Source organism: Antedon bifida, chromosome 4, assembly GCF_963402885.1.
Source record: "Antedon bifida chromosome 4, ecAntBifi1.1, whole genome shotgun sequence".
NCBI classification, from domain to species: domain Eukaryota; kingdom Metazoa; phylum Echinodermata; class Crinoidea; order Comatulida; family Antedonidae; genus Antedon; species Antedon bifida.
Genome location: NC_136229.1, coordinates 19344027 through 19368428, shown reverse-complemented (window position 1 = coordinate 19368428; position 24402 = coordinate 19344027). Strand labels below are relative to the sequence as shown.

The 24402-nt window shown below is 31.9% G+C and overlaps 3 protein-coding genes across 3 annotated transcripts in view; all 3 read left to right on the top strand.

Annotated features, from left to right (window-relative positions):
* Positions 1 to 1381: 1381 nt before the first annotated feature.
* LOC144839637 (beta-1,3-N-acetylglucosaminyltransferase manic fringe-like) lies at positions 1382 to 11403 on the top strand. Its single transcript, XM_078695085.1, has 11 exons — positions 1382 to 1953; positions 2082 to 2335; positions 6095 to 6143; positions 7216 to 7258; positions 7538 to 7597; positions 7784 to 7934; positions 8285 to 8370; positions 8720 to 8790; positions 9196 to 9290; positions 9568 to 9653; positions 9995 to 11403. Exons 1-11 carry the CDS (start codon positions 1458 to 1460, stop codon positions 10062 to 10064), a joined length of 1461 nt encoding a protein of 486 aa, XP_078551211.1. The 5' UTR covers positions 1382 to 1457; the 3' UTR covers positions 10065 to 11403.
* A 711-nt stretch (positions 11404 to 12114) lies between these two features.
* Positions 12115 to 16702, top strand: LOC144839564 (uncharacterized). The gene is made up of 6 exons (XM_078694986.1): positions 12115 to 13582; positions 14252 to 14825; positions 14955 to 15257; positions 15738 to 16047; positions 16131 to 16191; positions 16342 to 16702. Exons 1-6 carry the CDS (start codon positions 12914 to 12916, stop codon positions 16435 to 16437), a joined length of 2013 nt encoding a protein of 670 aa, XP_078551112.1. The 5' UTR covers positions 12115 to 12913; the 3' UTR covers positions 16438 to 16702.
* A 147-nt stretch (positions 16703 to 16849) lies between these two features.
* Positions 16850 to 24402, top strand: part of LOC144839530 (rhomboid-related protein 3-like) — a 37223-nt gene continuing 29670 nt past the window's right edge. Inside the window, exons 1-3 of the mRNA XM_078694936.1 lie at positions 16850 to 17099; positions 18430 to 18582; positions 20824 to 20847. Of these exons, the coding sequence (XP_078551062.1) occupies positions 18430 to 18582; positions 20824 to 20847 (177 nt within the window). The 5' untranslated portion in view covers positions 16850 to 17099. The remainder of the gene's footprint in view (positions 17100 to 18429; positions 18583 to 20823; positions 20848 to 24402) is intronic.

Below are 24402 nucleotides of genomic sequence, written 5' to 3'. Positions count from 1 at the left end.
GATGTCTTTCTTTCCATATTTTCATTAGAAAATTTACATCGGTGACAAATGTAATTGTAGCAATAAGAAAGGTCAGTGTTCGGCGACCAATCAGTGTTCAGTGACCTTCAAGCAATTGACGAAAGAATAAAAAAGAAATGTTTTCCATCAAAGTTTAAAAGTCACTTCTGGTAATTTCAATTGAAATACCAAAACAGTAGAGACCCTCCTTTGTAACACCCCTAATATGGGGACACTTCCTATGTAATAAACAGGGCTAATATGTTTTACACTATGGCCAACCCCTATTTCAGGGACAGTACCCTTTAAGAGGAGACTTGTTTGCATCCTGAAGGTGTTTCCCAAGAGATGTGGTTCTATTTAAAACAATTAGTTAGAGTAGCGCCAATTGCCTTAAAGTTTAATATGCATACTGTGCATGTGGATAGATTAATATTCCATTAACAGAAATATAATTGTTTTATATATATATATCAATAACTATTTCAAAATACTATGCAAACTTGTTATTAATTTAACATGGAATTAAAAAGACCACCACCTATGAACTATGGTGCAGTTATAATTGACCTTTATAAACTTATGGTGCATTTTAAATCATTTTTTAATTATCTCTTTTTATTCAGTGTATCAAAACCATTTGCAATAATTATCACATTATTATGCAAATTTAACTTCATTTAAAACAATGCAACAACAATCAGTGCCTACAGTAGATTATTATATTTTATATGTGGCATTGTGTATTTTGGGCAAGCAAGGTACCATATGGGCTAGTACCTAGCGACAAATAATAATTGTTTTAATAATATACCTTTTGTTATAATAGGAAGATTATATCTTCATTATGTCTAAAAAAAATGTTTATAAAAATACAAATTACTTAAATAGGTGCATTGTTTGCAATGTACATATCGTTATGTGTAGCTATTATTATATTTTGTATATTTGACCTTGTTTTAAAGGTTTAAACAAAAACCTTTTTACTATGTCATAGTGTATTATTGTTAGTGAATATAAATGAAAGTTTTTCATAAATAATGTATAATTATGTAAATTAAAATTAATTGAACTATAAAAAATATGTGGTGTATTTATTATTAAAAGTGTGTTTGTTGTTTCGGATAAGTTATTAGTCATGTTGTTTGACAATGGGATATAAATATACCTTTACTTTATATAGATAATAAAAATAAAATTCCCTTTTAACCACCAAGCATAAGCCACACCTCCTCAAAAACTTTATTAGGCTATAAAAGGTCGTTTGGAGGTATAACTAACAATAGATTACTGAAGTACCACTACAAAATGACTGGTGCCATTGGCTATCTTTGATCAGCCAATCAGAAGCTGTTTCACTTTGTGAATGGTTATAGACTATGAGTCAACTGACAGCTGTAGGCTTAGTTCCAGGCGAGTAAGCGTGTTGGAAACATGTAATGTTATAAGTGAGAAGGATGAGAATCACATTGAAGAAAGTCCTTGCTTATGTCTTTTCTGTCTGTATCATAGATTCTATAATCGTATGCGTATATGTTTCTTTACATCATGACAAGCAAGAGTTTCTCCAAAAGGTGCATCAAGATTTCAACAAGGATAAAATTTATTTCGTCAATGAACCGCACTTTGAACGGTTAATAAAGGAGTATAGGAGTCAAGAGGAATATCCAACTCGCATTTTATTTGAGAGAGATGAAGAATTTAAAAGCAATAAGGATGACATAATCCAACAAAATATAGTTTTGGTAGAAGACAATTCGCAAAAGAAAATAAATTATAGTAGAACATATACCACAGTGGTTGAAAAAACAGCCAAAAATAAACATGGTAGATCAGAGCCCAGTGGTGGTACCAATCGGCCAAAATTTATCCCTCCGGGTAATACGATAGAAATAGGAAAAATTGTACATCAAAATTCTCCACCTGCTATTAAGCCAAAGTTTATACAACAAGGTAAGTATTTTGTTTTTATTTATTATATCTGTAACTGTATTGTTTCTAACATTTAAATCGTTTCATATACTGAAGTTATTGACATGAGATGAAGAGAAATAGGCTGTTAACTAGATCCTTTTTTTAAGGTGCCAAGAAACTTTCAAATGCTCTTCCACAAACGCAACAAAATAAACCAATTTATATAAAGTATGTACAGCTACCAAATAACAAGGTACAGCCAGTTCATCTGCTTCAACAGGAAACAAAACAAACAAAAGTGTCAAATTCTGGTGATGTTAATTTAGATGATATCTATCTGGCTGTAAAAACAACGCAGAAATTTCATCGGAGTCGACTTCAGGTGCTATTGGATACCTGGGTGTCTGTTGCTCCTCAACAGGTAAGCTTTATCTTTAATGGACCAACTATTTTTGACCACAACATTTGCTGGAGCCTACAGTATATACGAGGGAGGTAGCCCAATGTACATATTTCCGGTCGCTAATACAAGCAATTCTTCTGTTACGCCTATTGCTCCTAGCAAATTATGTACTTTTTAAACAAGCTGAATAAATATTATTGTTATTACATGTAGGGTAGATTCTAACAAGCCTCTTTATAACCTCAAAGAACTATTTGGTCTCAAAAGATCAATTTTCATTTTGGATGAACTCAAAAGTGAAGAGTGCCTTCAACCCTTAAGGGCTTCAAGCCTTAACCTAAGGCTGTCCTCATCCCTCATGGCATAGTCTTATATAATACTCCCATGAGGTGAACTTATACCCCAAGGGTGTACATATGCGACATCAGTTACCAACTATTGTACTCTATTCTTTGTCAACATAAAATGACAGAAAAAAGTTCATATACTGTCCTAGATATTCAATTTAAAAAAGTTTTATTTAGAGAACTTACAAAGATCAGATAACATTCTCTAACTAACTTTAGGTGTATATTTATTTAATACTATTTACAAGTTTGTTATCTATTGTAAAAGTTTAGCTATAAATACAACAAAGGGAACAATATTAGAATTTAATTTACTAACTTTTACCTCTTCCGCACTTTTCAAAGAGTACTGTTCTATTGTGTTGTAAATTTAATTAGGTTAGAGAACTATTTAAAGATAACAATACACAACTACCCTAACCTACATGTGTAAGAAGTCATCATGTAGGGAGGGACTGTAGTAAATGCCATCATGGCCCTGGGACTGAGTCAAGGTTTCAGACAAATTCATAAACTCAAATTTTGTTGTCCTTTTCTGATATGAGCATTAAACCTCATCTCATCTAGTCTTCTCTCCTGTTCCATTTCTCAAGCCATCATAGAGAAAATTCACTATGGTCACGCATACTGTATAAGGAGGCTAATTTTATACCTCCTGGACCAGTTTATAATTCTGTTCAGATTGAATTATTTACCAGGTAAGTTGGCTTCATGGACCAATTGAATAGTGAGCAGGAACCAATTCACCATGTAAATAACTATGTCTAAACGTGGCCTATATGTCAAATTTCTTGCTGAGTCAAATAAAGTAATCCAATCTATCTGATGTTATGGATTATTAAAGCTTAACAATTGTAATTGATGTTTATTTTCGGTTTTTTCCAAAGCCGCCCATTTTACATTTCTTTCCGTGTAATATTACTTAATTCAACACAATTAGTTAAATGGTGCGCAATGATTTTCTTTGCAGATAAGAAAAAAAAATTCCACACATTGTGAGAACAGTTGCATTATTTGTTGATATAGGTTATATCTGTAGGCCTATTCAATATTTTTCACTTTATTGATCAATTTCCTCATAAGTCTTAAAAATCGCTTCTTTGTAGTATCAAATTTAGATTACCAATTGACTCAATGAGTTTGCAACAATAATACCTTTTCTTGATAACCATCTATTTGATTGAGTAACAATACAAAGTATATAGTCATGATTGTTCTCTAGAAAGTATAAATATATACTTCAAAGTTTTACCATCTACTGTTTTGTTACTCTCCATATTATGTGGAAGTTATGTAAATTCACAGCCAAGCACCTGGAAATTCAGGTTTCTCTAAATATATTCTTTCACCTTTTAGACTTCAGTTCTTTTTTATTAGCACATCACCAGTTTATTTCAGTAACGGAAACAGTTAGGCGTTTCATACATGATATATTTTTTGATCAATTTTCTCATAAGTCTTAAAAATTGCTTGTTCTTTGTTGTATCAAATTTAGATTACCAATTGACTCAATGAATTTTCAACAATAATAATACGTTTTCTTGATAACCATCTATTTGATTCAGTAACAATACAAAGTATTTAGTCATTGTTCCCTAGAAAGTATAAATATATACTTCAAATTTTTACCATCTACTGTCTTCATATAATCTGTACATTAACAGCCGAAGCAATTTGACTCCTGCACCTTTTAAGCTCTGTCTACACTGTCAAACAAGTTTGACAAAAAAGTGTGATTAGACTTCAATTCAATTTGGTTGTCCTTCTTATCAACACCTCACAAGTTTATTACAGTAACAAAATCAGTTAGGCGTTTCATAATGTGAAATATATGCCCATTGTAAACTGCATCAATAGGGCCTATTATTAAAAATTACAATAATTTCTAAAATTTCATATTGTAACAGAGGTCACTAAACTGGCTCATTTGTTTGTCTCTGGAAGTGTACTCTTCTTTTGAAAGGTTGAAAAATGGAGAATAGACAAGTGAATCTTCTATCCTGGAAGGATTTTTTTAGTAGATGCTTTGTTCTGCCTCCCTTTTCCAACAACATCCCCGATCCTTATTACAGATTATTAAGACATTTAATATTACTACTTTAATTACATAGAAATGCTTTGATTATCAATAATCTGGTTTTCAAGTACATACTAGTTATCTCCCAACCCCACCCTCTAATATTAGTCATATATTAAACCATGGAGGAAATATCCTCCATGATTAAACATAGTAATAAATTTATTCATAATATTTTATGATGAGAACTGATGCAGCTGCCTTGGATACACACATCTTCATGATTCATTGATATATTCTGTTTTTCAATCAATAATGGGGAGTCCCCATAACAGCAGTTTCTATTACACATGACTAATAATTGGTTGTCATAAACAGTAGGTCGTCTCTTTGTAATGTCTATTACCATGTGCTTTTGTACAAAGCCTATTGTTATCAACCTTTAGCTGTCTATTGTTTTAAAGGCACCTCCAGGTTTAAAATTTCTATTGTTTCATTCAACCTATGATCATTGAAGAAAATGTCACTTTTTTCCAATAAACAGTGAAGCACAATGAGTGTGAAATATTACACATTGAAGACTTTTACTTTTTTTATCAAAAGATAATTTCAAAACATGTTTTTGTTGAATCATGGAGCTATAAAATTGATCCATGGTTGGGCCATTTTAATATCAATAAAGTGGATTTAAAAAAAAGTTTTTCTTGATAAAAACCATAATTTAAAGGGAAGGCCCATTTCCTGAAAATCAACATTTCTTTAACTGTTTAATTATAAATGAATTGTCTTATTATAAGCGAAATCAATATTTTGGTTTTTCCCATGGAGCAATTAACATAGTAAAAATCTATGCACTGATTGCAATTTATTCTATTATTAGAATATAACCATAGTAGATTTATTTCCTTTAACATTTCAGAGTTGGCGTTATTGTAGGTTAGAGTTTTGTCACTTTCTGTTTAAACTGTTCTCTCATGGCAAAGTAGTTTACGCAGATCTTTCATGCATGACATACATGTGTTGGATAATTTGTTTTGATTAGGTTGTCATATTGATTTGGTGCACACAATGAATTCTGAACAATGAAATGCGAGAATCATTTGTTTGCTCACTTTCATTAATGGCCTAAAATGAAGACAATAGTTGAATTCAATTAACAAAAAGAAAAACTCCAAATTAATCATTTTTTAAAAATAAATGTGTATAAAAAATGAAATATAATAAGTGTTTTTATGAGATCGTGGAGGAAAGAAATCACCATGATTACATAAAGGAAAGAACTAGTCAGATAACAAAAACACATAATAAATAAAAGTAGTACTTTTTGTGTATTTGTAAAATATAAATTTAGAAAAAATCATAATATTATGTTTAAAAAATACATAAATAAAATAAAAATATTTCTCATTTCAGGTTTACTTCTTCACTGATGCAGATGATGAAGAATTTCAAAAGAAAACCAGTAAGTACAATATTTTTTAAATTTCAAATTATTATCTAGCAATGAATTTCTGTTTCAGTATTCATCATTCCACTCTAACCATGGAGCAGTTCCATGCTAAACTAGCAGAAACATCTACTCTTTTTAATTTTTTTCCCTTTTCACATGCTTTCACAGTGCTTCCAGACTTCTGTTCTTTTGCTCTTTGTAAATTTAAAACCATTGAAAATTCTCCTATTTATGAGAAGTACTTAATATTTAATGGAAATATCAAACTTGTGATTGATGAATAAGGTACGTTTTTGAATATTCTGTACCAAATCGCTTACTGTACCTTTTAAAACTACGATTACACTGGGTCATCAGGTCTCAAATTATAAAAACAGAGAAGAATTGTCGTGAGGTAATGAATTCCAGCGGTCATTATCCAAAGCCTTTGAAGATTGTACCTCCTTAACCAGTTATCTTTCATTATTAAATAGATCAGAGAGATCAGAGAATGGTTTTGAAGTAATGGTTTTGCAAAAGAATAGCTTTTGTTGTCAGGTCGATTAACTAGGATAATAGCTTGGTTTTATTAAAGGATTTCAATATACCACCTCATCTCATTTGGTTCAAAAACAGTTTTTAGCGCACAATAATATGTCTGTTCTAATTTGGGAAATCATTTGTCTGAATTTTCTTTGTAAATAACGTAAACATTGAAGCAATTTTATGGCAGACAGTAAAGGAAGTTAGTCGGTACTTAGCCTATATAACACAGTGACAATTGTAGGCCTATGTAATGGTCTGTTGAAGTGAGGTACATAAAAGAACCTGTTCAATTTTGTTTTCAGTATGGAAACTTTCCAAGGTTAAATTGTATGCGTTTTTTACAGTTTTTTTTTATTTTGTTGCAAAAGTGTGTAACTTTTGTAAAAATACATAATGGCCTATTTAAAGTTTGATTTTATCTATTTTATTCTTGGGGACAATAAAATCTTTAAACAATAGTTATTTTATCTAATTTTCTTTTCAAACAATTTCAACATAGTAGGGAATAGAAGTAAAAACTGGCAATGATTAATTTTATTTACAATTTCTGTATTTTTAGATGGTCATATGATAAATACAAAATGTCCTTCTCGACATGCTAGGTAAGTGTTTATTTTTCCTTTCACTCTGCATAATGACAGAAAAAGATTAGAAAAATATAAGATGGAAAAATCAATTCCTGAAGAAATGGAGATATGGTTTATTCCAAGGAGAGAACCCAGAATTCTCATAGGCACTTTATAACAACCTCATAAATCCTGACAATTGTATGACACTACTGGAGAACTTAGGCTTCTTTTTGTCTAAGTTCAGAACAAAACACAGAAACTTATGGTTTATACCTTTAAACTGGTATGTTTTACAATTTGCTTTTTTTTTAGGTCTGCTCTTTGTTGTAAGATGTCATCTATGTTTGATAACTTCTTAAAATCAAATAAAAGGTAAATCAAATATATAAAATAAAGGGGTTGAGTCACACTTATTTGTACTCTGGTAACTGCTGCCATCCAACACTAGCAGCCTAAGTAATGCAAAGAAAAGAGATGATAAAATGAAAATCATTTTACCTAAAGAATCTTCCAATTGCTATGTATATTTATTAAGTCATGTTTTTGTATTATGTTTAGTTGGTTCTGTCACGTTGATGATGACAACTATTTAAACCTTCGTGAACTAAGGAAATTGTTAGATTTATACCAGCCTTATCATCAAGATTTGTACCTAGGCCGGTCAAGTACAACATTGCCAATCGAGGCCTACAGTACGCAGACACCTGTGGTAAGTAAAAATCTCTGAGTCAGGTACTTAGATGGACTAATCAATACTTGTAGAGAGTTATACCAAGGCCAGTGAAGTACTACAAGCCTATTCAAGAAGTACAGCTTTAATAAAGCACTGAAGATTATAAATAGAAGGTCTTATTCAGAAGAGCCAGTTGAGCCTAACATGAATATCTTGGCCTAACAAACGTATTCACTTACTTAAGCAAATAATATGATTTTGGGAGAGGATTTATTAAAATATCTGACATGATCTTTAATTATCAGATAAAATTATGATACAAAAGGATCTAACAGCTGCAATAACTGCTTTGTTGTAATATATGTAACATTTTGTTGCTTTTTTAGCAAAAATATCAGTTTTGGTTTGGTACGGGAGGTGCTGGTGTTTGTATAAGTCGAAAGCTGGCCAATAAAATGGAGCCTCATATAGGGTAAGTGAGTAATTGAATATATTCATATTCATTGTGATAGCAGCTTTTACTGCTAGTAATTCAAAGTTCATTTATTGGCCAAATATTTAAATGACAGCTTTACAGTCCATAATATTCTTTAAGTTCACCATTATGTGATTTAAAAGTCGGACACTTTTTCTTAATAGTGACCTTACACCTTCCGAAGTGTCCAACTGCCCGAGTACATGCTATTCAACCATTGTTTGATCAGAAAGTTGAGAACTCTCTTAAGTTTAAAAGTGCGCTTAAACATGTGTTTACGATGTAAACAAAACATGTTGTTGTTTATTTTGGATTATTGTTAATCCTTGGTTGTGTTGTGTTACAGGGGACGTAAAATGATGCATACGTGTGAGAGCATCCGAATGCCTGATGATGTCACTGTTGGTTACATAAATGGTAAGGAGCAGAATGAGAATATCCTTCACCTAATTTTAGCATCTTTATATTTCATTTTAGCCTAAAAGTGATATCTATACAAAATCAATTCTTAATCAGTTCACGTTCTTAATTTATTGCTTTAAATAAAGTAAACAAAGTCTAAATAAAGAACTAAGTATACCTTTCGCCTAAGTGCTATCACATGTCACAAATTCGAAATTTCGCTAGTATGGTATTGTGTCAATGTTGTCTTATGGCAAACATTAACATAATACACTACGGTAAAGGGACATTTTTAAGTGATAAGGATTTGAGTTTGAGAGGTCTTTCAGGGGATTCTATTATGAGGAAATTAAAGTAAGTGGGGACTATCCTGTGACTGACTTTGGTCTTATTAGCTTTTCATGATTATTTTTATCTTAGAGATTTTACTTAATGTTCCAATGGTGCACGTCAAAGAAATGAATTCACACTTGCAGGATCTTTGGGCTATCAGACCAAATGATATTAAAAACCAAGTAAGTCAACCTGTAATTTATCATCTTCTTTATCAGTTGAAACCAAATTTTCGTTTATAGTAAAGGACAATATTATGTTGAACTTACCTAACGTTTCATGCGTTTTCACCACACTTTTTCAAGGTAGTGATGTCAGCTTGATTTTCCGACACTGATCATGGCATAATCACGTGATGTTATTGTGACATGCGCCCTTTACCATCTTCTTCATCCTCATTATCATCACCATTATCTTTATCATTATAATTACCTTCTTTTCTCTTTATTTTTTTTTCAGATTACACTTAGTTATCGAGCAGATAGCACAACAAACACAATAGCATTAAACAACCCAGCATTTTCTGCCAGTGAAGACCCAACCAGGTCAGTATTTTTAAATATGAATGTTTAAAAACATTCATAATGAATTAGTGTACCTTTTGGCGATGCTTTATAACCGGTAGATTTCAGTTCAGTCCTATGAACTAGAGTGCTCCAACAAACACATTTTTTCACTGCCTGAGTGATAGTATATAAACTGTGTGTAGAATTATGTATCAAAACAAATTACTAAGCAGTACAACATTATTAACAGTGTTTGGATCACAATTTGAATATTAAATAAAAAAAAAATACTAAGCAATAACAGAACATAATGTAAACATGTGTAAATATGATACATTATTTTAAAGTAGTATGAATTATTTATTTTTTTATTCTTTTAGATTCAAATCAATTCATTGTATAGTTTACCCGAACAGCACATTCTGTCCTGAATGGGTAAAGAGAAGATAAAGTTGTAACTTGGATCAACTTCAACATCATTTTTACTTCAAGATGTGGCAATTGACATGCCTATATAGTTATAGTAGTACTTTTTGTACTATTGTATAGTTGTTTATTTTAAATTGAAATATCAAATTGTACTGTGGCGGATTCAAAGGAAGTGGAGCACATCCTCCTACAGCCTGAAATTTGTTCACCTTAAGATTAGGCTAAACTGGCAAACTTATTTTTGTAAACTTAAGTGAACTCTGAGTTTGTCAAGAAAAGTTTTCTAAATTTTGCTGATGTAGACCAATTGACTTTGGCAGATAAGTTTACAGAAGTCTACACTAGCATTATATTGGTTATGTTTCTTTTTTGTACCTACACCTCACAAAACGGTTGGATTCATCACTGTATTTTATTATCATTTTACTATTACTGTATGTATATCGTTACCTTTTAGTATTTTATTAGCAATTTGCTAGTTTGTTAGAGTAATTATTTGCTTGGTGTTTTTCTGTTGTAAATACTGTATTAATATTGTAGTATAGTTTGCAATAAGTATTGAAATAATATTATGTAAAAACAGTCCAAAGTTAATGTTTTTATATAATTGTATTACATTTAATGTAAAATAGCTATGCATTAATTAATAAATATTGCCCAATATTGTAAATAATATACTATTTATAATATCTTAATCAATACTAATGCAATAATGTCCTGTGTTGTCTGTGTCTGTCTTGGTCATTTACAGAGTTATATATAATTTTGGCCAGATAGGAGTTTAAAATGTGTGGCACTGCAGCTCAGTACTGGCGTTAAAATTCCGTAGTTGGGGTTCAATTTCTAACACTTGTCAACTCTCATATTGAGACTTATATTTTATAGAGCATATCTGACATATCATAAACTATTTTTTACACTACGCCATTTTATCTGTTGGAGTTAAATATATGTGCAGATTAAGTGTAATGTATTATTTGCATGGCGAAATCAATATGTTGATATAAAGTTTGCGGTGCACCACGTGTATATAGTTTCGAAAGGAACTATTGAGTTTCTCGATGTTTCAATCAATATACTTCGATTGTCCTCAGAGATGTTCTTTTCAGAACTATACAATTACTTTCCTACTTTTTATTGGGGGAAACAGTGTTTTATACCCCTTTCACACCAAAACCCCGGAGTGATCTCCGGAGACACCCCGGGGTTTAATACAAGATTTTATCTATGGCAAATAATTGTCTTCATTTAATTTATTATTTTTAAATTACAATACTATTCATTATGTTTTTTTTAAATATATCTTTTTGTATCTCTTTTTTTAGTTTTTTTTTAAATTTATAATAAAGTGAATTGAATAACTCAATATGTTTCTTGTGTATTTGATATTTTGTTTTGATGGAGTTAAGTAAGGCAGTATGAGTTCAGAAAATGTTTTCATAGATATCAATGAGCCTTTAACACAGGTAACAAATTGTATATCACGAAATTCAATCGACAAATTCTGGTGAGTAAGTCGTAAAAAGAAAAGTAACATTAGGCCTATATTTGAACTGGAAAACTTTATTTCATCTTCGTCTGAGTGTATAAAATGACAAACGTTTGCCGCTCTTATTTCCTTTCAAAAGTTTGCAATTTACAACTAGGCTCTTAAGCTAGGCCTACTTAATTATCATGTAGACTTTTCTCGATTATTAAGTTTGACATGAACATAGAGGCTTTTGTGCAGTGTCACTTAATAATGTTTTCCCTTCCATTTTCCCTTTCTTGTTTCTTCTCTTCTTCCTGTTCTGCTCTCTCCTCCTCTTACGGAAAAAAGAGCAACAGTTTATAAACTCCTCTCCAGATGACGGATATGCTTCACATTCAGCAACATGAACATGATCATAATACAATATGGTTCGTTTTACTTAAATACAAAAAACAAATTCGGTGTGATGTAAATTTTCAATTGATAATTGTTTTATCAAATTGATTTTCTATTAAATACCGTTATAAATAGCGTTAAATACGTAAGTAGGCCTATCTGTTTCTGTATTTAGGTCTACTAACTCGAATCCGATATTTGATCGATTTTCTATTCACCAATTGTAAACTTATTGTCAGCTTATCTCCATAACTACAGGAAGCGATGACGCGGAACTTATGAATACTGCAAGGTCATGTCTTGTAATAATAATGTGTCCGGCCTATCCATTCTGAAATATCATTCGTACTCAACCTATTCGTACTAAAAGCTGTACTTAAATAAGGAAGAATAGACAATACATGTTGATCCAGCCTATTATTGAAGAAGAAGAATTGAAGAATTTATACATATTCCGGGTGTTTAGCATAAAATGTGGAACTGCTGCTTCTATTGTAGGCCTACAACAAACAAGTGTTTTTAAAAACTGTTCAAGCTTGCGATCTGATTGAATTCTTACAAGAATATATGTGAACGTTTATGTTCAAGGAAACTAATGTCATTCTTTCCTGAACACGTCTGTGATTGAAAACGATGGAACACAAGATCATGACAAGACCGTGTCATTGAAGAAGGCCTAACTTTACTCCGGGAAGTTCTAGTAACAAACATATGTTTAACTAAATTCTGCAGATAATTTGCACACTGATACGTTGAGAAGAAATGTCAACATTTACGATACATGTAGTTTCGTTACATATTTGCTGGAACTAAAGCAGGTAACCCTTCTAATATCTCGCTTTGAAGTGGATCTTTGTATTGTTTAAACAGTAAGCAGATAGGAAATATAAGTCTACTCTGGTCTACTTGAGATGATTAGCTGATTTAGATTTTGAATTTCCACAAACACTATTGAACCTATTAGTATTAAAAAGATCAGTTGAACAATTTAAGATTATTGACTATGGGTTCGGGAACAAGCAGGTCTAAAATATCGTCCGTGCCTGACAATCAAAACAATTTAGGTTTAAACAATAACAAAAGTAGGCTTACATCCAAAAAGAATAATAGTGCAACTGCAGAGGACGTCAATATGAATGAAAACACAGGGTCCACTATGGCAATTGACAAATTCCCATCAAACATTGACGATGTCGTACAAAACAATGTTATCCGAAAGCGTCTTTTTGAAAACCCGTGCGTCAAAAATACAGTGTTGCCACGATTAAACGATCTCGTCAGAAGAACTAAAAAGAGCTGCCGTGGGATCGTAACGATTCAGAACGAATACGGCAACCAATTAGAAGAAATTATTAATCTTATAAAGTATGAAACAACTTCGTCGGAGGAGGAGGAGGAGAAGCAAGAACGACCTCCAGTTGTCAGTTCGTACCTTGCAGACGTTGTCAATAAGTTAGGGATTGTTTGGACATTATCACAGACGTTGAAACTGTTGAAGTCAAACCAAGCAGCTGAATTAGAAGACACTATAAAAACAGTGAGAAAATGGGCAATCATGTTGTGCACATTGACAGCTACCATATGCATGTCATATAAAAAGTGTGGTATTTTGAATATGTTTTTGGAAGATTTGCAAAACCCGGCAATTTGCAAACATTTCGAAGGATCTGAGGTACAGTAGTACAGTACTGTTTTACTTGTTTTTTAAACTAAAATTCTACTACAGAATCTAACAAAAATGTCGATTTAATGGAATTGTTATTAATATCATTTTTATTTTAAAAGAATCATCTATTTACCATTTGAAATTATTTGTTTTAAGTTTGACCGTTTGATTGGAGAAAAGACAAGATGCAAATTTTAAAACAATATTGAATGGAGAGTTGTTTTCACCTAAATTTCGGTGATGACAATGTATTTTGCTATGTTTTAGTATAATGACTAATATAATTATGATAATATTTCTTAAAGTAAAAAACTACCTCAGGAAACAGACACTTACATAAACCGGATCCCATCTCTAAGCCTTTATTACCGGAACAATTTATGCAGAGTAATTTCCCTGCAATCAATATTCTCTTTATTCCTCTAATCTGTATTTTGATATGAAATATAAACATGTAGACTTGAATAAAAACAATAATATCAAAACATCTCGATTTATCGAATTATTACAAATTTAAATATTGTTTTTTTCTAATGGAGGAAGTATAGGCTTTGCTTACTTAGGCCCTATTAGTTTTCTCCAGAAAAAGAAAGTTTTGTTGTATAATATTATTCATTATAAACTGTATGAGTTTTCTTGTAAATTTGAATTGGAATTGAATGATTTTTATTTCAGAACACATTGAACAAGACCATAATGGTATCGTCGATTATCATAGTAGATATTAGTGCCATGCGTGGAGTCTTGGATCACGACGAGAAAGTCAAACTCTTTGCTATAATACACCCGTATGCCCGTTGTAACGACAGGACAGTACGAGTTCAGGCCGTCCTCTGTCTTTGTAGTCTGCAATCTGAAAATGGTCAAGATAAATTTCTGAATGATGACATTCTGGTGAAGACGCTCTTTGATGCCATTCAACATGCGCTGGACACACCAGATCATCAATACGCAGACATTCATCTACAGTTCCTTTTAAACAGTTTGGCACAACTAGCTAGCAGAGATTGTAACCACTCTATGCTGGTGTCAAACAACGTGATGAATATCTTAAAAGCCGTTCTAAAACATGGAGACGTCAACGAGAGAAAAGTTGTCATGAATGCATTGTGGTCATTGAGTTTCAATGCAGATGCTAAAGAGATCATGAGGAATGACTCTGAAATGATGTCGTTGTTAAATCGGAAATGTAACGTATTGGAAATGAAGAATGCTGCCGAAGCAGTAAAGAAACAAATAGGCGAAAAAGGTAAATATAATAAGTGCCATTATCATATATCATTCAATATCAAAGTTCCAATTATGAAGCTTCTATTGAAGAAAACGAAAAATAAATGTTTACTGTTTTTAATATCCATCATTAATAATGTATTCACAGATCTTCTCAATGAAGATGAAAGTGAATTGAAAGTCGATGAAAAGGAGACTTCGCCAAACAAAGTGCTAACATCTGAAGGACCAAAGAAAGCAAGACACGTGATGATCAGTTATCAATGGGATACTCAGGAGATCCTACTTCGTGTCCGTGACAGACTGAAAGAAAACGGTTACGTTGTGTGGATGGATGTTGATAATATTGAAGGGTCGACATTGCAATCGATGGCAGAAGCGGTCGAAGAAGCAGCCGTTGTGCTTATTTGTTACTCGCACAGATACAAAAGCAGCCCAAACGCAAGAACAGGTAATAGTGCTTAAAGCTTGGTTCCCACTAGGACGCAACACAAGGACGTAAACGCAACGCAAACGTGTTGACCAATGACAAGCGACCGTTCGAATAATCCATAGCTTGTGATTGGTCAAATCCCTTACGTTGCGTTATGTCGTTGTGTTGCGTCTCTAGTGGAAACCAATCATATGTGATTTGACCAATCACAAGATGGGTTATTCTAATTGTTGCTTGTCTTTGGTCAGCTCGCTTGTGTTGCGTCTCTAGTGAGAACCATGGCTTAACCTAACGATTTCTGTAGAAATTATTATTGTCACTGCATCGTTTCCCATTTTCCATTTTAATGCGCATCATGCCTCTATGGTTCACTGTATCATATTTATTTATCTATTATTTAGATACTTTGCTTTACGAGGGTAGCTCTAAAAACAGCTGCACTGCAGCAATAAGCTGACTTAAGAGGCCATCTTAACAAAACCTCTTTTCTCTCTTCAGAGGCTGAATATGCATTCCAGCTTCGTAAAGACATCATCCCACTCAAGATGGAAGCAAATTACCAGGCAGACGGTTGGCTCGGTGCAATCATTGGTACTAAACTTTACATCGAAGTTGACCCAGATGGAAACGATTTTGACACCTCAATGCAGAAGCTCACCAAAGAGTTGGGAAGTCGTGGCAAAAATAATAATGATGAAGCCGATGTTGTTGTTCCCAAAGTAGAGGTCATCACAAACTCAAAGAAAAGTGTCGCCAACTGGGGACATCAAGACGTCTCCAATTGGGCGAATCAAAATGGCATTAAGAGGTACGAGAAACGAACGAAACAGTAATCAAATATATAAGTATTATCTCTACAAACTCTCAACATTTTCTTTTTGTTTTTTACAGTCGCAAACTTGCTCACATGGTTGGTGATGACTTGGTGTTTCTTAAAAATCTAAGGAAAGAAGTAAGGCTAGGCTAGGCTAGGCTGTACGGTAACAACTTTCTAGCGTACACCCATCAGAGTTTTGTATTTGTCGTTCATTAAGTCTCAGTCATAAATATTCATTATTATATAACGTTTTTTAATATTTATTATTTTATAATTTTTGTCTAGGCACCTGAATATTTCTATAACACATTGGAAAGCAAAGTTGGAATTATAAGCCTGCAGCAAATACGTATATTCACGGCGGCATTGAAAAACCTATGAAGGCTTTTGGTCGTAGAGAAGGACAAAGTTCTTACTGATAACATTACTAGGTACTCTTCAATAAGCAGATATTGAAAACGTGGTGCTACTAGCTGAACGAAAATGATTATTTAGGCTACTTCCATTACAAAATGTCCTTCTTCAATCACTTCAGGAAACTAACGATGTACAGTTATGTTTTTTTTTTGTGCAATTGTTTACTTCGAAGTATGCACTGTATATTTATATTAGGCCTATAACTTAACTATATATATATTTTTTTTGTATCTGAAATAAAGATTCAACCATTGTTCTTCGTTTAATTCTGTTTCTATTGATTAATATATTTCCTACCACAGTATAACAATTATTATATATGATAAGCATTATTAGGCCTATTAGTCGACTTAACGATAAGAATAATAAGATAAGAATATCTCTATGACTTAATGCAATATCAAGCTCAAATCCCGGCCTGATCGTATAAATATTTGAAAGCACCCCCTCTATAGTTGGTCACGGCTGAGTGAATACATGTGCTCATCATCAAAAACCACAACATTAGAATTAAGCAGACGACAGTTTGTTGTGTTTGTGGTGGAATCTAGATTTTTAGGTTTTTACTTATTTTCTAATTGATACTTTTGATAGTCGTTATGTCTTAGCTTTCTACAACATTAAAGGTAAGTGCTTCTATTCTGGCTTATTAATCGTGTTAGTATAGATTCGTTGACCCGAATTGAAGTGGAAATAAAGGTGGCAAAAGTTAGGCTAACTAAGTCTAATCTAGAGAACCTACCTGTCATCACAAATGGCCTTGAAGTCGGGTGCCACCTTAACCCCCTTGTACCAAATGACTCTCTTAGATTAAACTAACATTTTTTCATAACCAGGCTGATTTTGACACATCAACGTATATATTTTGTTAGACAATCTACTTTTATAAGTGTATTTATTAATTATTATCTAAGCAAAAATCTTTTATTTCTTGATATTTTTTAATTTGACAGTTTTTTGACTGAATAAAATATACGCTGTGTATGCCTATGTATGTTATATGTGTTATAAACGGGCTTATACACTGTTTATAATTTTAGTCCAGTTTTTAACCTCTAATTTTAAATTGCGCAAATCGCATTCACAATCATATTCATACGTCAAATGAATAACACTAACCACATCAATCAAATGCTATCCGCTGAAATGAATTACAATAACTGTTCAACTGTCATAACATCCCCCCTTGTTCCCGCAAAATCCTGATCCCTTCAATTTTTCCTGATCATAAACACAGTCACTCAACTCAAAAGACCGCCAGTTTTAAATTTATGCCCTGAGCTCTTTTTTTTTATACCTCATAATTTCTCCACGCCTGATGATTTTGACTTTAAATTATTGATTGTGCATGATTACATTTTTTATATCTTCCTGAACTTTCTTTATTGATGAAGTAATTAAAAAAGTTAAAAATAAATGTATTACATCATTTGTTGTTTCTATTTTGAAATGTTCTGGCAGTATTAAAAGTGTTCTTCGACATCTTCAATTTCATTTTGTTTGACTTCAACAAGAGTTTCTGATGTAGGTTGGCATTCTATGATTTCTTTATATTTTGCTTCTTTGCTATTCTTCCCTCTGTGTCTTCGAAATTATATATTATTTTAACTGTCTCCTTAAGACGTCTGTCCAGTGGCTAATGTGGCTGCGCCATCATCCACCGCCATCCAGCTTTGACGTTTTAGTACAGTACATTCTTGTTTCCCACAAAGGGGATAAAAAATAAGGCACCAATGCCCCTTTGAACTAAGTGAGACTATCTTTAGGATGAGTTCAGGTTCCCCCACTAGTTGGTGTTAGGTGACTTCAGCCTAACCTAAATGACATCATTATCAGGGGATGCGAATGTGCATTAGCTCCAAAAATATTTCTAGGCAGATCCAGAATTGAAACTGAAAAGGTATAGGGGTAAAGTATTCGAATGATAAAACTGTAATGCATTTCTTGTTTTTTTAGATGCAGACTGTTGCCTCTACATCTTTGACAGCCATTGGCAGGGTACCTAATGGTGACTATCAGGCATTGTCTATGGTTGGAGATAAAGGAACTACAAATATTACACAGAATGACACCCAAGAATTATATCCTATGCCAACAACCTTTGATGAGGTAACATTAATATCTAAACTTAAAGCTTTGTCTACACTATCAAACTTTATGTGACAAAAAATGTGATGTGCCCATATATGGACATGATTATGTCAAATCACTAGTACCATATTTGGGAATATCACTACAGTATTTGGGCACATTGCACTTCTTTTGTCACAGATAGTGTAGACAGAGCTTTATATGAAAATAATGAGAAGTGGAATGATAATGTGTAAACAGTAGGAAATGTCCTTTAATTGTTATTTTGCAGTTTGGCAGTTGTCCAAATTGTGTGCTTTTGTACATAGACCCAACATGAAATTGGAAATTATTTATAACAATAGTGAAAAAGAATATAGCTTGCTGTATATGGTCTATTCTCTACTTTTGCAATATGCATATTATAAGAATAAAAAGGATAGCATATACATCACACAAAAAAAAGAATTTTGGACTAGTTTTTATATAAATTTCTGATGTTAAAATACTTGCATTTACTTCTTATAAAATTGTCTTGTTTAATATGTATGGTTAATTATTTTACAAACATGATCCAGTGAAACAGAACAACCAAAAATAAGAATTATAGCTATATTTTGGTCCTTACTGAATTCCTTAAATAATGAATATAATTAGACTTTTACTTTCTTTAAATAAAACGTGTTACATATTTTCATATAAGAGTGACTACTAGAGTAACATCTCAGCAAAGACTAAAGTCTTCAACTTCTAACACTAACAGATCCTTCTCTTGTATATCTTTGAATGTGCAGTATAGTATGTCACCATTTCTCATCACTAAGCTAAGTTTAGCTCTGTCTACACTATCAAACTTTATGTGATGTGCCAATCAATATACAGTATGGACATGATGATGTCATATCACTACCGTATTTGGGCATATTTCTACCATATTGCACTTTTTTGTCAAACTAGTTTGATAGTGTAGACAGGGCTTTCTCACAAAGTTAGAAGGCCTATTTGCAGACTTGAACAAAGTCAAAAGAGATTCTGCTTCAGGAACATACTTTAATCAGATCTGCGGTTGACATTGATAAAAAAAATTACTTTATGCAATAAAGATTTTATGAGGAAAATGCATTATAAATAGTATCACTAGTAATTTGATAATGTACCAGCTCTCAATGGAATTATGTCATTTACCCTACATTTGTAATGTGTACACATTTTTATTGAACTTAAAATCCTATTATCTTATCTTACCGACTTTCAAATTACTTTTCCTTTTCAAAGTGCCTTCAATTCATATTTAACTTGTTAATTTGACAAAAAAACTATTTTTTTTTTACAAAAATTGCTGTTTGAAATAGTGTTGACTAGATTTGATCAAATTATTAAAAAACTAGAAAGCCACTCTGTACATACCTCCGCCTACTGTAAAAGTTCTACATAAGATTTTTCTGGGAAAAAAACAAATATATATATATGTCTTAATGCTGTGTGTGAGTTAGGCTAATTTTACTACAAGCATGTGTATGCGAGTTTGGTATAAAGGTTTATGTAACCAACCTTTCAACTAAACAATAGTTTCAGTTGACTAACAAAAGAGCAGGAACGGCAAAAACAAACTGGTGAATTTGAAAAGAAATAGGTTTTTTAAAAACTACTCGTATCAAAAAACCTGTACATTAAAATTATGTTTTAAAATTACAAATCACAAATTATAACTATTGCCATTTGTACAAAAATTAATTTCAGTTTACTTGTTACTGAAAGACTGCTCGCCGGCTTTTGAAAATTGTGTCCTATCTTTTACCACTAGCAGGTCTGAAAATAATAATAAAAAGTGGTCCAGAATTGGGACCGTAGTCCAAATTGCCTCCAAAATCTAATGGAGTGGTCCTTGGTGGTGGTAAAGATCGTGTAATTACTTTTTGAGTAATCCTGCTAACAAACAATACAAACTACATACCTCCTTGGCGGAGGTAAAAAATCATTTTTGAAATGATTTCAAATCATGAAATTAGGAGTTCTTTATTTTATATTTAGATCATTTTTAAGTACATATTATTTACTAAAGGATAACAAGTTATTTAATGTAATTAAGTTATTTTTCCTATTCTCTTTCATATTTTGTCATGATTTTCATAATGGTGATAACTTGGTTTTCTAATACCTGTGCCACCTGTATTTCAATATTGCCACCTGTATCTCAACAACTGCCACGTGTATTTTCAACTGTTTTAACATCCAACACCTGTATTTCTATATATTGACCACCTGTGATTTGCATAACAGAAGTGGAAGCCGCTATTTGAGAAGGTAAGTCCTATTGTGATTTGTCCATAAATTATAAATGCACATTATCATTAATTAAGATCATTTTCAGCTTTGAATTCAACTTGAACGGTCTCCAGATTGCATGCAGTAATATTCTCACATCAACATGATTATTAACTTCTTTTCTGTGACTCATCAGAGATATCTTAAAGGTTATAGTACTACCTGTGTCTTGTGGGATGATCTGATAATGCATGATGTTTGATGATGGCAGCAATTGTAATTTAATCGAGTTTAATGCAAGGAAAAGGCGCATAATTAAATATAGAATTGTTTTTGTTGAAATTTGATTATTTAACTATACACAAATGGTTGGCCTTCTTTAAATCATGTTAATCAGTCATGGTAAAACAGCAATTAATAGTATTAAGGCGAAATAATTTCATTTGGATCCTAATATTATAGAAGGGAATTTTTTCTTTTTTGTTGATACAATAGATCGAAGGTACAACAGTAAATTTCTCTTCTATCAGACAGAAAATGTTGATAAAAAGCATGTAATTTAATTATTACTAAAAAGTACAGTATAATTATAAGAATATAATGAAACAAACAAAATAATAGTATCTGAGAACTGTGTTCAGAAATAAATGAAGGCCTACTTATAAAATCATACAATTTGACAGCATAGAGCCAATACGTCACAAGCTATTTGTGCTTCATAATTACATAGAAAAGAGACAACAAAAAATTAAAAAACTGGAGAAAAGCCAATCAAACTTCAGGGTACTCATAAATTTACAAATTAAATTAATTAAACAATCAATTGCACCAGATATAGTAGAGGACTTTTCTTGTGAAACAATAACCTTTATTTTAAAGCTCTGTCTACACTATCAAACTTTATGTGTCAAAAAAATGTGATGTGCCCATACATGGACATGACGATGTCATATCACTACCATATTTGGGTATATCAGTACCATATTTGGGCACGTCACACTTTTTTTTGGTCAAATTTATAGTTTCATAGAGTAGACAAAGCTTAAGGAAAGAATATGACATTTTTATTTGTGTGTACACAATACCCAAAATGTACAAAAGGATATTAAAAAACGGAACCAAATATTTATATTTACAATGACATGTGCTCCCACACTTTCTAGATGATCCTGACATCAATTTTATAATATGTTTCTTTAGTATTTCTGTTTTCTGAAACAAATATGTATTGATTATAATGAAAAAAAAATATTAAAAAGATATTTAAAAGTACATTTACAGTATTAAAAGCATTCGGTAAAATAAAGTTTTTTTTGAAAAACCTTCTAATATTATGAATATCGTCAACAGAAAGCTATTCAAAAAATGATAATTCAGTAATAATAAGTGATCAAGCCATAAGTCTCTCTTGGGGAGCATTCTTCACATGAGTTCTGCCTGCGACTCATGGCAAGCCACATATGTAATATTGTATAATGTATATTGCATAATTAAAATTGTGTGAATATATTTTCAGCTAGAAAATGCTGATACTTGAAAAAGTGTGGTATATGTTTTGTGTATACAGATACAGGGTTTTCAAATGCATAGAAAAGAGATTTTGGGATTGTAAATTGGTAGAACAACTAGAGATTGAATGAAAACTAAATACTATATTTTCAGTGAGCACAAGCTTTAGTAGCCATGATTTTTATAGAGGAGGTTGTTTTTCCTAATTAAAAAAATAATCATTAGCTGAGCTTATTTGGCCTACGGTATTTACTGGAAAGGGCACTTTATAGCAAAAACTGGGGTTAGAATCATCAACACTCCTACTCTTGCTACAGGCTTGTAGGGTATTACAGTGTGGATTTGAAACAGACTTGTTATAAATAGCTTTGTAGATGAAATCTTGATAGTGATCTGACGGACACATAGAAACTTGTTTATTAATGAAACTGAAATTTCTATCTGAAAAGAAAATTACACAGTTATACCAAGAGTTATGTTAAAGTTGCTAGATGTTGTTCAGTGAAAAATGCACAACACATATCCAGCATTCATACAGTGATAGTGATACCAATGATAAACTGCACAAAGTTCAACAAGTTAACACAGACCCAAAAGTATGCACAAAGCCTACAAATTAACAGCCATCCATTAAATGAAAAATTATAGACCAAAATAAAAATGCCGTTATTAGTTGACATTGATATTAAAGTCATTTTTTTAAGTATTTTGGTAAAAAATCATGTAGTTAAAAGTTTGAATTAGTAGTATGATGCAAAAACTCTACAGTATTTTATGGGTGAACCCCGTTGTTCCTATACCATCTCTTGTTATTCCACTGTTATCAATTGTAAGTTCATAAGATCTCTTTCTAGGCATGGCTGAGCCAGTAGTTACTCTACTAGATATATTGTGAATCTTCCCAAATCAGATCTCTTTCTAGGCATGGCTGAGCCAGTAGTTACTCTACTGTGTGTATTGTGAATCTTCCCAAATCATTTCTACATTCCTCTTTTATCCTATAGCAAGCTGATTAAAATGAAAGTTGAAACCTATTGAAGAAAGTATGGAATGTGATATAATATGAAAATATAATAGATTTCACTGATAAATCTCATGGCTGAGATAATACTTTGTTATTTACGTAGTTCCCAGTGGGTAAATTCTACAAAGAAAAGTACTATTGAAACTAGATATATTGTTATGATACCAGAGGGAAAATCATAAAGTTTGGGTCAAATTCTTGCAATTTTGGTTTGTTTTTCTATAAACTGTTTTTGATTGAATAAATATAGATATCGATATTTTAAAAAAAAATAAATGAACAATGAGGATACTGTAGCAAGTAATTTTACAGGGATGGTTCTTTTCCTGGAGGACCAGAAGGAGTGGAGGATAAAGTTTTCTCGCTACTGAAGGGCCTTCAAATGTGTGCGAGTACAGTACTACTGTTTGGTATATATGGTATATAAGTTCCTTAATGTAAAGTATTTTAACATATCATATATGAAATGTAACATACAGATTGGATATATTTGTTTGATTGTCGTGGACCATGTATTTTTTAGAACTGGATAGAATGTCGGTCGTGCTCCACTGGTCGTGTCGTGTGAATAAATCATTTACTGCGGAATATCAAATTTAACTTCCTTCTAATGTTTATAAGCTGTAATTCATAGTGTTATTAAAATATTCATATTTCTTAGCTTAGACTGTTCCATATCTTGAGGGAAGACTGCTATAGGTTTTGGATAAATGAGACATTTTGATGTAGTTTGATTGATTAATTCATTTTCATACTTAAAATAAATTGTTCTTCACTTTAGGAAGATGTAATACAACTGTATTATAAATTTAGAAACTGTATTTGCATTCACACTTTATTGATAAAATGTCAAACTTATTGATGTGATGTACAGGAAGGTTATCATAGAGTGTGAGATGACAGATCCATAGGAAGTAAAGGGTGAAGCTAGCCATTTTTTTTTATTTTAAAAAGACCAAAAGAAAATTATTTTTTTTAAATTTAAAATAATGCAGATTACAATCTTCAGTTTAAATTTAAAATCTCAAAATATACATTTAAAGTTTTACAAAATATTTGAA

What these genes read in the sequence shown, in the direction of transcription:
- LOC144839637 (XM_078695085.1), top strand. Translation starts at nt 1,458, where the DNA reads ATGAGAATCACATTGAAGAAAGTCCTTGCTTATGTCTTTTCTGTCTGT. An exon ending in TGTCTGTTGCTCCTCAACAG is followed by an intron (nt 2,336 to 6,094) that starts GTAAGCTTTATC and finishes TTCTCATTTCAG; the next exon opens with GTTTACTTCTTCACTGATGC. An exon ending in ACAGTACGCAGACACCTGTG is followed by an intron (nt 7,935 to 8,284) that starts GTAAGTAAAAAT and finishes TTGCTTTTTTAG; the next exon opens with CAAAAATATCAGTTTTGGTT.
- LOC144839564 (XM_078694986.1), top strand. Translation starts at nt 12,914, where the DNA reads ATGGGTTCGGGAACAAGCAGGTCTAAAATATCGTCCGTGCCTGACAAT. An exon ending in GAAACAAATAGGCGAAAAAG is followed by an intron (nt 14,826 to 14,954) that starts GTAAATATAATA and finishes ATGTATTCACAG; the next exon opens with ATCTTCTCAATGAAGATGAA. An exon ending in AATCAAAATGGCATTAAGAG is followed by an intron (nt 16,048 to 16,130) that starts GTACGAGAAACG and finishes TGTTTTTTACAG; the next exon opens with TCGCAAACTTGCTCACATGG.